The sequence below is a fragment of the Dermacentor silvarum genome, chromosome 2 (assembly GCF_013339745.2).
Source record: "Dermacentor silvarum isolate Dsil-2018 chromosome 2, BIME_Dsil_1.4, whole genome shotgun sequence".
Taxonomy (NCBI): Eukaryota; Metazoa; Arthropoda; class Arachnida; order Ixodida; family Ixodidae; genus Dermacentor; species Dermacentor silvarum.
Genome location: NC_051155.1, coordinates 38,678,049 through 38,693,039, shown reverse-complemented (window position 1 = coordinate 38,693,039; position 14,991 = coordinate 38,678,049). Strand labels below are relative to the sequence as shown.

The window sequence follows — 14,991 nt, the reverse complement described above, 5'->3', positions numbered from 1 at the left end:
CCCAAGATTACGCGGAGCAACTCAGCGGCTCGCAACTATCAAAAAGGACGCATGATAGAAACCGCACTCAAGATACTTCAAAATCATATCGCACGCGCCCCGCTGCCCGACACCCACATCAACTGGATTCCAGGCCATCAGGGCATGGCAAGAAATGAGGCGGCACACGCCGCTGCCCGCGAGCATACCAGCCGGGCTTTCCTGCCATCCCACACTGAGGCCGGCCACCAACGTTGATGACATCGCCCTATAGTACTCGGAGCTTCTGCAACACCACCGCAACCAGCTGAAGAACGTACCCATCACCACACAAGAAGCTGAGCTAAGATGTAGAAGTCATCCTCCGCCGCCTACGGACAAACACCTATGTACACGGAATAATCATGGACAGACTCTATCCTACGCAGTACTCGTACACATGCACCCACTGTGACGTCCAGACACCCTGCAACAAAGACATGGTCCAGCATTGCCCCCTGCGTGACACATCCCCAGACCCCAGCTCACAAGCTCAACAAGACGACACAAGACAAGAAGAGCACACCAATTCAGCGCACTTGAATACCACCACTGAAACATGGGAGGCGAAGCTTTCCTCTGACGACCTGGACGACCAATGCAGTCTTGTCGCCCGGGCCAAGGAGGCAGCCCAAACCAGAGGGTTCCTGCAATAAGGAATCCTTACACGTAGGGTGAATCGGGTCCTGACTCGGATAACCGTTTCAGAAAATAAATGTTTATTTCTCTCTCTCCCGGAAAGCTAGCCCGTGCCGGCGCGTTCCAGCCGCAACTGCTTAGTGTAGACGCGAGTTACTACGTAATTCTGATGCGACGCCGATGTTGTTGTTGCTGCTGCTGCAGAGGTCTCATCCATCAGAGAGGAGGAAAGTTCGACGAACGATAGAAAGCCCACGGAACGCGGCGCGTCTTGGGGATCACGTACGGAGGCGGCTTCGAGGGATGCAGTGAGAGTGCTTCAATTTGGCGGGTTTCAGACGTTCCAGGCAATTGTGTCTGGTCGGTCGTTGACGTTCATCACGAAAGTCGACGGACGGCGCTCGGTAACAGATTATGGTCTGGAGTGTTGCGACTGCAACGAATTGTGCACGGCGCAGTTACGCACGAAAACGTGGGTAGCAGAGGTGAATGCGGGGGAAACGTACGGAGACCTTGCTTTTTGAGAACGTGTTGGCACGGAGCGTATCTGGCTGAAGAAAGCTTGCAATGCGTCAACGTAGTCAGGAGGAGATGGCATAGGTGTTTTGGTTGTGGCGGCAAAGAAATTCCATGGAAGGAGTAGGTTAATGGCGTTGACTAGCTCACCACAGAGCCACCTAAGTCGCTCTTCGGTGTAGTTCAGATGGCAAATGAGACGAGAGGCGAATCTAGAACACACTTCTCCGGCGATTGATGCCCAATAAGAGAGGAATAGGGATGCCGGTGAAAACGGTCGACAAGTTTATTTAACTGAGGGCGGTAAGCAGTCGTGCTAAAACGTGTCGTACCGATAATTTTGAGCACCTAGTTGAAGAGTGCCGAGTGAAAAAAAAGAGGCTCTCGAATAGCACCGTGTGTGACCACGATTGCCACAGTAGTAGCAAATAGGCCGTACAGTGCGCCATGAAAAGTAAATAAGGTGTTGAGGGTGTCTTCACTACCACTGACGCCATCTCGTTCTAAGGCGGGCATGGAATAGTTGGGGAAGCAGTCGATGGTAGCTGCTAAGGCATCTGCGCATACTGTACACGTTGTTGTACCACGAATTGTAGGAAGTTTCGTAGAAAGGCAGTGTTTGTGGATGTTTCTTGCTTGATCATGTCAAGCAACACGGAAGGAGTAGGGTGGACACCAGAGGCAGACGAATGCCGAGTATCTAGCCCATAAAGCTCTTCTCGTGCGATGCGTCTGATCAGAGATCAGAAGGGCGATGTGTATAGCCACAGCTACGTCGAAGGCGAAAAGACTGTAGTTGGTCAAGGCGTGCAGCAGTGGTGGTAATATCGAGGATGGTAATACATTTTAGTTGAAGACCGCACAAAGAGCGATGGAACGATACATGTTAGGCCTACCGTTAAGAGACAGGAAGAGACCGGTGTGGATCAGAGACAAACGGGGATAGCCGATATTCTAATTGACATTAAGAGAAAAAGATGGAGTTGGGCAGGCAATGAATGTGGAGGATGGATAACCGATGGACCATTAGAGTTACAGAATGGATTCCAAGAGAAGAGAAGCGCACTCGAGGACGGCAGAAAACTAGGTGGGTGATGAAGTTAAGATTTTTTCGGGTGCAAGTTAGAATAAGCTAGCGCAAGTCAGGGGTAACTGGAGATCGCGGAGAGAGGCATCCGTCCTGCAGTGAACGTAAATATACCCTCATTATTATGAACACATTTTAGACAGCCAGATATTTAAAGCAACGGAGCTGATGTCTTGCATTTGTGACGGACGTGCTCCACCTGTCATATCGTTCATTTACAGCGGAGCTGTATATGTCTACCCTTCCATAGATTTTTCAATGTCCGTTCCTAAAAACTCTCGCGCTCTCTGTGAGGAGGCAAATCAAACCAGCAAGGCATGTGCTGACATCTGGCGTAGCAAGAGGAAAGCGAATGAACGAGCAGCGAGTAGCAGCGATGATCGCGCCCGAGAGACTGCCCGTAAGCGGTGGGCTGGACAGGAAGACGGGTGCCGCGAAATGGATAATGCGGCGAAGCGACGCAGATACCACACCAGTAATTGGAAAAGCACAAGGATGCGGATGCGAAACTTCAGAGGGAATTTCTGGATTTACATTTCGGATTCAATTGTGCGGTGTGCAACAGACTGTATTTCGAGTACGATTTGATGGTGATTGGTAACGTTCAAGATTTCGCGAAGTGTGTACGTGATGCGGTTTTGACAGCTACCCCAGGCTGCCAGTGTTGCCAGGTCAGACGAGGCGGCGCAGCCAAAAGTTACAGAAGTTGTAGCCGAAATGCAGCCAAACAGAAAAAAGTGCAAAATATTTCGTAGGCAAATATAGCCATTTTATTTGCAATTTTATTTGTGTATACATTTTCACAGTCGACTATGGCGATCGTTTTTTGTAGAACCCGTCGTAACAAAATGTCCGTGCCACCGCGACGGTCGGCCCTTTACACCAGCAACAGCGACATCATGCTTGAACAGAACACTTTTTGGTTGGGCTCATAAGCTCTTAAGTCCCAGCGAATTGCTGCAGAAAGCGAAATCAGTGCTTTTTTTATGACAGATAGCACTAAGCTATTATTTTTAGTTATTTACAGTGATATTAACTACTAACTTTGTTTTTTAGCTGCCGAGAGCACAAAATAATGTTTAGCTTCATCGATCTCTCATGTTATGTCTGCCTACACCATAGAAGTTCAGATGTCCAGCGATCTGCGACGGCGTCGTGCTCACGGCTTCTTTTTTGATTAGCTAAAACAAGTCTTTCGCGCTATAATATCTCGCGTTATTTGTCTCATTGTCCTATCTTGTTTTCTCATTTTCCTGTTTTTGTTTTTCAATTAGCTTGGCCCGGATTAGCTGGGACACACACTACCTATATAGTGTCAATTCACATCAACCTGGCCGCCATCTTAGGTCTCTAGCACGCAAAGAACATGCGTTAAGAAAAGAGACAGGCAACAGATGCCACTCTCTCACTGTCTGAATCGGTGTAAGCGGAGCTTTAAAAGGTTACTGCGCAAACCGGCACACTAGTGTAAGAAGCACGCAGTCGTTTTCGGCAACGAGCCCGTCCAGAACGTAACTCGCTCGAAATGGTAAAAGCCGCGACGGCGCACAAAGAGCAATGGTAAACAACAAATTGATAACAGTGGTAATGCTGTGAAAACCAGTTACTGTCAAAAACAAACCATGCTGATGGCTAATAAAGTTTTCGAATAGGGGCCCCTAAAGTGTGGAGCCCCAAAGAGCTTTGTGGGTGAGCGATGGGTCATGCAGGAGTGAAGAGCTTTGGAATAGGCGTGTTGCGTTTGCGGATAGCATTTTGCGTTTGCAGCGACAATACGGCATCAAGAAAAGCTGTTATAAATATTAAAATAAAATGTAGCACTTTATAAGAAAAGTAATTTAGACTTTTGTGTATTCGCCTATAATTACAATTTAGAACGTATTCTATTAGCAGCATGCAACTTGTTGCGCTTAGTAACCAACCGCTGAGTAACCAACCGCTGAGTAACCAACTTTACGAACCTTAACCCAGTCAAGTCAATCCGTGATAGGCCTACGAGCCATGAAATCGACAGTTGAATTTGCAATCAGCGGCGTATAATGAATCAATCTTCATTACACATGTTAGTTCAGAGAAAGTAATAACCGCAATCACTTCTTCTAGCTTACGAACTTCACGCATTACCACGAATCGAGCCCAGTTTTGTGCTAGGTTAGAGCCGTCGCTTCGCTGGGCGCGGCTATGTTTGTTGACGAAAACTTTTGGCGCAGCTTTGGAGACTCCCGCTAAATCGATGAAATAGCGTGCCTGGCGCAAAACCCAAACACAGTTACCGTCTTGCGCATGCGCAGTGGCTTCGACGCTATTTCTTTGGGACCCCAATACGTTTGAGGCCCCTATCCTAAAACTCTAATAATTACTGGGGTTTTAAGTGCCAAAACCATGATATAATTGGGAGGCATGACGCAGTGGGGTACTGCGGATTAATTTTGGTCACCTCGGGTTCTGTAACGTACACCGAAGTACACGGGTGCTCCTGCATTTCGCCTTGATCGAAATGCGGCCGCCGTGGCCGGGAATCAAACCCGCGTCCTCGAGCCAGCACCACGACACCTCACAAGCTAAGCTAAAACGGTGGGTGAAGTTTATGTGACGTGGTGCACTGATGTCATCGTGGCAAACATGTTTCGATATTAGCAGAAAGAGTATCTGCATCCATGACGTTACGGGGAAACCATCTAGAAGTAAAAGCACCAGAACCCACCTTTGGCTCGGGGTCTTGCTCCAATTCGTTTTTATAGGTTCTCGCATACTTGGCCCCCTTCCCCATGTTTGGATTCTGCTCTCTAAACAGGATCCGTACTTACATCCAACCTATCCAAATGAATCTCGAATCTAAGCACGAAGAAAAATTCATCTAGCAGGAAAAGGAAAATGGCAGTAAAGCTTCGCGCCCGAAACGTGGAGTAGGTCGAAAGCTGTACCCGGCGTGATACTTCAACCGGAAGACATGGTCATGAACACACTGGAGCGTGTCATCCACCCGTGCTTCCCTTGTTTCATGTCGGCGCCACGATCGCCCGACGGCCCCGACCCTATGTTATTGCTCTCCCTTTCTTAGCATAGCCATGTTAGTACAGTGTCCTGTGAAAAACCCACTACTCGCAGGTTCATCCCGATGCTCGGGGATCGTGTGCCTAACGGTCAAGCAGGGTGTAAGTTTAAGTGCCTCAAAGATCAAAGCCGCCGGCTGAGACAACGGCGCAGAGAGGGTAGGAAAGGCGGGGGGGGGGGGGGGTTCCTTCCGCGCACGCACACACGCACAGCCACGCTGCCGCCTCAGCCAGCTAAAATACAGCCTTCGAGATATGCTTGTACCCGAGATCAGAGCCACCTGTGGAGCGCGTGTATTAGGGCGCCTCCTATAGCCCACACACAGCGAAGTTGCAGATTTTCAGTAGCCCAAATATAGCCACATAGCCAACTCGTCCAAGTCGACGCCAAAAAATGTTTCCCGTAGCCCAATTTGGCTATATATAGCCAAACCTGGCAACACTGACCCCAGCGTGTTTATCTGTGGTGTTCAGCCCAGTGTTGAGAGTGGAGTCGTAGGTTCAAAACTCACCACTGCCAGCGTTTTACTTTCAAATTTAGTCAGTTTTTGTACACAAATTTCTTAATAACGATTTGTCTTAAGTGACAGAGGGACGAACGGGTTTCCTCGTTAGGTAGGCATAAAAATGCTTAATAATTTGAGAGACAGTCCCTTTCTGCTTTCTGCGGTATTCGCATGTGTCTTATGCCACCCCAGAACCCATGATAACCGAAGGCCACAATGGCAGGTCACACAGATAAATATTTATGTGAGTGCAGTGAGTAAAATACAGTGTTCAAGCAGTGCGCATTTTCTTATTTAGTGATTTAGGTTTCTTTTTTTTACCACAGGCCGGCGCTGTTTCAATTTCGAGTTGCAGTGATAATCTCAACGATAACCTTTTTTCAGGCTTACTCCAGAGTACTTGAAGACGAATGCGACAATATAGATACCCGTCTGCAAGGCGTGCCCCAATTTTCGGGGGCGCAGCTGTTCTTCGTTTCATGGGCAATGGTAGGTTGCTTTTGTAATCGTGGTGGCACACTGCAAATTTACTGATTCCAAAGGTGTCATTTACGTTATAAGCTGCAAGTGATATTGTTCTTGGTTTTTCAAACAGGGTTTTTGTCGCAACGTAAGTAGAAATGGAATCCTCGTTCAAGTTGAGAAAGATAAACACAGCCCTGAACAACTCAGGTAAGCGGAGCAGGTACTAAAGTGTACTTAATGCACCCTAATAAGATAAATTGTGATCCGAATTATTTTGCCGCCTGACGCACCCATGCAATTAGGGCTACCGTTTCCTACTTTTTAGGTTGCTAAATGTTATTGTATACATCAGCCTTTCTCTCCAGATTATATGCTTGTTATTCAGCTGCAGTAAAATCCTGCGGCGCGTAGTGTTGCAAATAAAAGGAAATGTTTTTTCTTCAAATACTGTACTTAAATGTACATTTTCATCGTATCTGTGTAGTTTTCTCGATGGTTCGAGACAATGCCAGGCATAGAAGCGTAACTTTCTTGCAGGATATCATGGTATGAAGGAATTTATGGCAAAAATTTGCGCATCAGATATAGCATGTCCTTCCTTAAAATGTAAAACTTTTACACTTCTAATAGGGATAAATCCTGCTGGTCCATGTGTAGGGAAATTTGCAACAAGAAATTATACCTTGCCTCATTAGAAATTGATAGTGGTAGTGTGCAGTAGCTATTTATTTACAATAAGGCCTAAAACTTTTGTCTGCATATATGCTCAGTGACATCTTAAGAAAAAAGTCTAAAGTTCATTAGAAGGGATCGCTTGCCGTAACCGCGTGTAATGAAAACATGATATAACCCATATCATTGAGCTTTTTTAAAACTGTACTAGCCACGCGAGTCACCTTGATATCGCTGTGTATAGAAAAAACTATGCATGTCCCAGGTACTGTGGGACTCGATGCAAGCAAATCTTTCTCTGCACGTTTGCGTTCATTGACGGTGTTTGGCGGGGATGTTTACTGCATACGACAGTCGGGGTATGATGTGAAATGTTACCACTTTGCATGCACCACTTGTGTTTGTCCACTTAATACACAGATCACAGAGAGACGGGTCAGTCATTCACTCAATCCTTTACTGAAGAGAGCCCAAATTAGCAATGCTTTCTGACGACGCATTTTGTTTTTCCCGTGTCATGTTAGGTGAACTGCCACGCCCGCAGAGGGGTAAGGTTAATCACCCGTTTTTGACTGCACCGTTACGGGACCCGGTTGTGCACCCTCCCTGCATCCTCTCTCTGTACTCCCTCTCTAACATTATTTCTGCCTCCTCCCTCGACTGTCGTTGCTGTTGCGCGTGAGCACAGAGCCCAGCTCGGTAGCTCCTGCAAGGATTTTGCAGGGGATCACGTGTAATTACGGTGTCCACAGGCCATTGTTCCGCCCCCCAGGGAGGTTCCGAAAGAATTTTGACCTCCCCCAGGGCGGGTCAGAGGGCATTGTGGCCCCGCTCTACCTATTCAACCTTGCCATGGCTCACCTATACCCCCCTTGCGCAATGACGTCCCAGGTGTGCAGCACGCTCTGTACGCTGACGACGTCACGTTATGAGCAACCCAGGGATCTCTTGGCAGCATTGAGACGTGCCTGCAACAAGCAGCGTCGGTAGTAGACGACTACGCCAGTGGCAGCGGTCTCGAATGCTCACCTGCCAAATCGGAATACGTGCATGTGCGCCCGAAGCCAAAGGACACCACACAAGTCGAACTTTCCCTGCGTACCGGCTCTATCCCGGAACTTGATCAAATCAGAGTCCTTGGGCTCTTCATCCACACACACCGCAAGATCGACACCACCCTGCGTAAACTGCGTACAGTAGGGGATCAGGTGGGCCGTATGGTCCGCCGGGTTTCGAACAAACGGGGAGGCCTCCGTAGCAGGGATGCCCTGCGCCTCGCCAACGCTTTCGTGACCAGCAGGATCCTGTATTCGACCCCCTACCTGCGTCTGCTTAAATGTGACGAGAATACACTCGACTGTATACTCCGCAAAATATTCAAACGTGCCCTTGACCTCGACATCTAACCAACGTCTCGTAGACCTGGGCAGGACAAACACATACGGGGAACTTAAAGAGGCTCTTCTCAAGAACCAGTACCTGCTACTTAGTACGTCGCAGGAAGGGAGAGACCTCCTGCACTGTTTACACATCTCCTACACCTACATGGTAGAAGAGCGGACCACGATCCCTGAGGGCTGGCGTGGTGGCCCGATCATTCCGCCTCTGCCCCAAACCATGCCTAAGGGGACCCACGATGGTAGGCGTATAGCGCGGGCTAATGCCTTACAGCAACGCTATGCTTTACGAACGGGGGTCTTCTACACGGACGCATCCGACCCGCATCATGGCGGGTGGTACACGGCCGCTGTTGTTCACCAAAACATACCTATTCAAGGGCTCACTTTTTGATCACCCGACATCGCATATGCGGAGGAAGTCGCCATAGCACTCGCCGCAGCGGATCCCACATCTCGGATCATCATTACCGACTCGCGGAGTGCGTGCCAAAACCTCATCCGGGGTTGCATCACTGAACCCGCAGCCTAAATTCTTAAACGATGCTACTATCTCGATTGCCCCAATCCGCGTACAATCATCCCAACCCCTGGCCATGGGGCTCTTGCGTTGCCCAGGGGGTGCTGCAAAAATGGTGCTAAAAAGCGCCGTCAATCCGAAACTGGGTAGTACCAAGCTCGGTCGTCTGCTTCGGCAAGCACGTTTACAATATGGACCCGCCACTTTCGGTTGTGTTGTACCACGGCTTGCAGCGAATATCGGGCGCCGAAGATTTTTCTATGGGTGGCATGCTGCATAAAGGCAGGAAATTATGCAACGCCGAATACGTGTACGCCGTTCAAGAAATAAGCGGCGAAGTTTTCGCGTGGTGTCAATCGCAAGTGAAGCGAGTCACGCACGTGCGAAGTTGAACTTCAGGTAAGGTTTGCACGCTGCTAGATTCAGGCGCACAAACGCGAGGAAATGCTTTCTATAAATGAATTGACAGCAGCGATAAGCAGACATGTGTACGGAACTGCTCGAGCGCACGACGGTACGCACCGCGACGGCAGCGGTCTTTCAGCATGCCGCGGTGTACGAACTGCTCGAGCGCACGATCGTACACGCCGCGACGGCAGCAGTCTTTCGACATGCCGCGAAACGGCAGGTCTCCTGCAATCTTTGTTGACTGCATGCCGCTAGACAAGTAGTTATGCCTGCGCTGTAGTAGTGGCCATCTGTCTAGCAATTGATAAATAACTGATGCAATGCATATAAGCTCGCAGTAACGTACGTACGTGCGATTCGCGCTGCAGCGCGCGCTCGTGCACTGCTCGCTTGATGAAGTTTTTAATGACGGCGCTCGAACATCGGATGTGCTGTAAGCAATACTACCTTGCTGTGCTGCCTCAACGTGCTGGCTTGAGGTCAAGGATGAGCACATTCAACTCTCTAACCTGTGCTGCTCGTAGTGGGGTAGTGAATTGTCACCGAATCAGCCCGACCATTTGTGGTCATTTGCACACACCTGGTCACTTCACTTCGCACCGGTCGAATTGTGAATTGTCGCTGTGGCCGGGTCTCGAATCGTGAATCACCAGCCATGCCTGCTGCTATATCGGTCTTCCATTTCGCTTACCCAGCGCGACAAGCTGCAGTTATCCAGCGCGCCCGACGCTCCTCAGCGTGAGGCCTTGAAGGAAAACGGTAGAATCTGATGTTGGGATTCAGGCCTTCTTGTTCATGGCAGCCCACGACGCAGCAGTAACGACGGTGACGCTTTTTCGAGGCTGAGCTAGGTCTCTCCGGATCGGCGTCGCCGACGTCTTCTGCTTCCAGTATTAAGTCCCACGGCACACGGATAGTCCGTTTTCGTAAACTATAGGCTGCGGCCAGCTCGCAGCCTGGTCGACATGGTCTGTGAGAAGTGACGAGCCTTTTCGCACTCGAAACAGGGCAGAAAAAAGTGCGAATCGACGCAAAACGCGGGCTAGAAACGTGCTTCGCCACAGCCAGGGCTCAATACTATCCAAGCTGGTACTACCCAGATGACGTTTTTCGCCGCCACCAGGCGCCGCTACTATACCTCAAACTCCAGTGCAAGACGCCCATACAGGGCTAGGTGGAAACGAGGCTGCCGATGCCTCAGCCCGTGCACTAAATTACCGGGATCCGGCTCGCCCTCCATCGCCTGATGTTCCAGCACCCAATCCGGCTACATCCTTCAAAGAAATCATTGCGTTGTAGAAATCGCACAGGCTCAGATTCCAACCGCCGGCATCGGGCCTAAACAAGATGGACGAGCGCTGGCTCCTCCGTCTCTACACCAACACGGTGTTGTGCCCGGAAATACCCAAACACTTTAACAAGGCATTCTCCGGGGCCAGCCGACACTGTGACCATCCGTTCGCGGACCCATTCCACATGGCGTGGGCCTGCCCCTCAAACTCGGCGGTCCCGCCACACCCCTTCTCCCCTACCCTATAGAGCTGGGAGGCTGCCCTGTTCGGCTGCTCGACCCTGGAGGATCAACGCGCCCTAGTGGCCCGAGCGCGTGCTGCAGCATAAGTCACAGGGGTCCCGGACTAGGGACCCCTCCTAGATTTTGTAAGGGGCCGGCCCTTATTAAGGCCGTCCTAAACTCTCTCCTGTCATCCCTCAATAAAATTTTTCACCGCGTACAATCGGTACACCGCGTTTCACCGCGATTTTATTGAACCATCACCTACCGAAACGTCGTTGACGTCGGCTATCTCGTCTGCCGTTTTTATCTGCCCTTTGGACTTGCACGTTAGTCGAAGGCTAGGCGCTGCAATTTCTGTAATGATTTTGAGGGATGTGACTTATAATTCTAACAGTCAAGACGCTAAGGTGGTGACACTCTGGGAGCTCCAAAGGACACTGTGCGCATGCCACGCGATGGAAAGGCCCAAACGTGTTTGTTGCGTCCACTTTCCCCTCTGCCACGCTCCTGCGATGTATATATACCCTCTGCCCCCCCCCCCCCCTGTCCCCGACGCGGCATGCAAGAAAGCAACATCAGCAGTAGCGAGAGAGAGATAGATCAGTCATATGTGGTCAAATATATTAAAGGCAGATTTCTTCTGATCAAAAGTTACAAGGTCTACAAATGTTCAAATTTTTGCACACATTTTACGCTTCCTCGGTTATGGCGCCCCCTGGTTCGACAAAAGCAGATCCAGGAATGGCATGAAGGCCCTCGGGTAGCAAAACAGTGGGATGTCAATTCGGACAGCGCGTGTGTACATACATATTTTCAGGCAACCTTGTTTAGGTGTATATGACGCCGGTGGCCCTAAATGATAAATGCTTCCTTTGATGTTATTGGAAGATATTAGTATCCTGTCATAAATAACACTATATTTTGAAGTAAAAAAATTTTTCTTTTCGCAGCTTGCAATAAGCGTGCACTCGCTGTTCCACTGTTTATGTATGAATATATACTGAAGCTTACTTATGTTTCTCACATCTTCCTTTTACATGTGCGGATAATATTTTTATTGAACCAAAATACACAAATGTCACTAACGCTTGGTGGTTATTATTTTACTTTAGGCACGGAGCATCGCCGAGCGCTTTCCACAGCAGCAGTGCACGTTTACTGCATTTATTATACCAGTGTCAGACCTGTTACGCGTCGTTGTAACTGTTCAACCGCAGTGCTTAGGAGCAATGACGCGATCGTTGACTACAAGTTGTCGCAAAGTTCTGCAGTCGACACAAAATAAACGAACCCAACAGTCGTTCGAAAGCGTTCGAACGCACCCTTATATGCCTGCTGGTGATCAATAGTATCGCTCCTATAACAGAGCTCAGGCAATAGCTGTACTCCCTTTTGCCTTAGTTCATTAAAAAAATAATATGAAAAAGGTTGTGCGCCTGCGCAAATATCGTTCTCTTCCACCGAAACTTTCCCTGAGGAGCACAGTCTGAATTCGTCTACATACGATCGGCGCTCCTGGGAAATAAAGCCTTTATTGTATATATATATATAAAGCAGTGTAGCGTTGAATCACGTCATCCGGCAGTGATACGAGTCAAAGAATAACAGCACGTAGCAAGAATACCAGGATTTTACGGACGTTCCGGACCGGCCTTATAACTCACATATAACGAATTATTGTGTATAACGAACAGCAGTAAAATTCATTGTAAAATTTTTGCATAAAATTTTAATTTTACTTGTCGACTTACCTATATATCGAGCAGTTTTTGTGATGCCCTTCAGATTCCCTATATCGGGTTTCGATTTGCTATTATAGTGCATAAACGTATAAAAAGAAGGAAACGCACACACATTGCGAAGACTGCAATATTACTCCTTGTGATGTTGGATTTGACGTGTGCCGTACTATAGGGCCTTACTACATGACTAAATGTGATTCTACATTGCAATCGGTTTCGTCACAACCCTCACAGCCCACAAAAGTTGTGTTTGGGAGGTCCACTTTTTGTTTACCTTATTGTCGCTGAAAAAGCCAACTCTCTCTAGAATTGAAAAAGAAATTGTGAGTACGTGTACTGCAAATAAATATATTATTCTGAGTGTATTTCGGGCATTTTTGATTGTGCTGATTGAATCACGAGCTGCCAATTTAGAAAAAAATGGCATTTTGAAAACTTTTCTTTTTCGAAGATAACTCAGGAGGTAATGTAAAGGTAATGTAAAATGACGACATGTAAAGTCAAAGCAAATAGGTATCTGAAATTCAACGCATTAGTCACTTTGCTGCATGTACAACCTGAGGGCTGAGGCACTACAACAATATTATCACGTAGTAATGACGGTGAAGAACACAGCAGGGAAAATGCGAATGACGAAATTTTTATCGGGCGAACTTGTGCCCACAAAAGCAAGGTACACTGAAAACACAACGATAGCAGTGAATGCAATCGGCGATCGTCGAAATCTGGTCAGCGGCGAAACGCGTCGGCTTTTATACATGGGTCATCGAAGGTTCCAGAGTAATCCATGGTGCCAGCGTGTTCACGTCGCGCATGCATGCAATCAGATTATATAAGCTTCGGTGACAACAAACAGCGGATAGAACCATCTATAACATTCCAGAAACTTCCGATACATGCAGGCGCGTCCTGCGCTGAGCGATAACATTTGTTAGAAGATGAAACCTGGTGATCCGAGAAAGATAAACAAGTAGTAAACGTCTCAATATATTTTGTGCTTTCACAAGTACTTACCTACAACAGTCGACAAAATTCATGCGTCTTTGGTACAGCACTCATCATGCACAACTAAACAAATTAAAATTAAATGGTAACCTAAAGAAACTGAAATGAACCTTCACTAGTTAGCTTCTCACTGAGGTAGCTCATCAAACAGTATGCTGTGCCAAGAATTTTAGTCGAACAAGGATGGTGACTGTCATGTGCTGTGTCTCGGGGAAATGCATGCAGCAGTAAACCTGCTCTTCATGCTACATCAACCCTATAATCGCAATTAAGTCATTATTTGAAAAATTGGAGGGTTAGAATTGTCCCGCACAATACACTACTGGTAACAAAGTCACCTCCAGCGTTTCTCGAAGAGGCGCCTGTGCTACAGGTGACCTGACGAGGAGGGGGAGGGGGGGGGTTCTCTTAAAAAGTGGAGAACGGAGACGGGGGGCCCCCTTGGGCTCCCCTGACTTTATGCACTGGATACTGTTGCGACTCGGGGTCGGGGTCGAGAGACGGAGTCATGGAGCAGACGAAGATAAGACGAAAGCTTTATACAATATGTACAAATATATACAGATATAGCAGGTAATAACTGGTAATAACTGCCATTAGCTGGTGATGGCTGGTAAAAGCAGTAAGAGCGCACCAGACCGACGGGGCGGCCGGTGGAGACTCTCTGGCTTAACAATGGGCCGGTTCTTTCTTAAATCCTCTTGGCGGCGACTCCTTGTGGACAGGACCCAGACGGGGTGGTTGCTGACGTCACCCTTATCGTATTCTTCTTTCCACGGGGGAAGACCTCGGGCGCGATCTTGTACGCGTTCCAAAATGGAACGGAGGCGTTCCGTTCCATCGAGCCGCACACGATTGGTCAATTTGAACCGCGACGTTCAAATTGACCAATCGTGTGCGGCTCGATGGAACGGAACGCCTCCGTTCCATTTTGGAACGCGTACAAGATCGCGCCCCTGGTGCCACTTCAAATGACAGGCGTCTAATTGCTTCGTCGCGGCAAAGATAGGTGCTTCTTGAAGTCGCCCCGCGCGTCGAATTCTTGATTGTGTCGCGCAGAGGTGGGAGCTCCCGTGGCCTCGATGATAGGCACGTAGGCACGGCACAACAATACTCAGAGTAAATATCCGTGCGGATTACATTTATTGATAGCGAAAATGGGAATGACTAAGAACTTGTAATACAAGACTATCTTAAGCTGACATTTTTTTTCGGGAGTGCTAAGAAAATGTTAGTGCCAGCCGGCGTAAATGCCACTGCATGGATTTCCAGCGGTGTGCGCCTTTGACAGCACCGGGTGAAAGAACGAACAGGCAGCAAATGACACTGCTACTCTTACAATCTCACAGCGAACATAAACGATGAACACTTCATGTTTCCTGCAGCAAAAGCGCATTGACGCTGCCCCAATGAGTCGCCGCGAACGGTAACTCAAACAATCGTTTTT

General features: G+C 48.4%; 1 protein-coding gene across 1 annotated transcript in view; it reads left to right on the top strand.

Moving 5' to 3' along the window:
* The window catches only part of LOC119439972 (membrane metallo-endopeptidase-like 1), a 306,684-nt gene that overhangs the window by 278,042 nt on the left and 13,651 nt on the right, over positions 1 to 14,991 (top strand). Inside the window, exons 19-20 of the mRNA XM_049662691.1 lie at positions 6,204 to 6,308; positions 6,415 to 6,491. Of these exons, the coding sequence (XP_049518648.1) occupies positions 6,204 to 6,308; positions 6,415 to 6,491 (182 nt within the window). The remainder of the gene's footprint in view (positions 1 to 6,203; positions 6,309 to 6,414; positions 6,492 to 14,991) is intronic.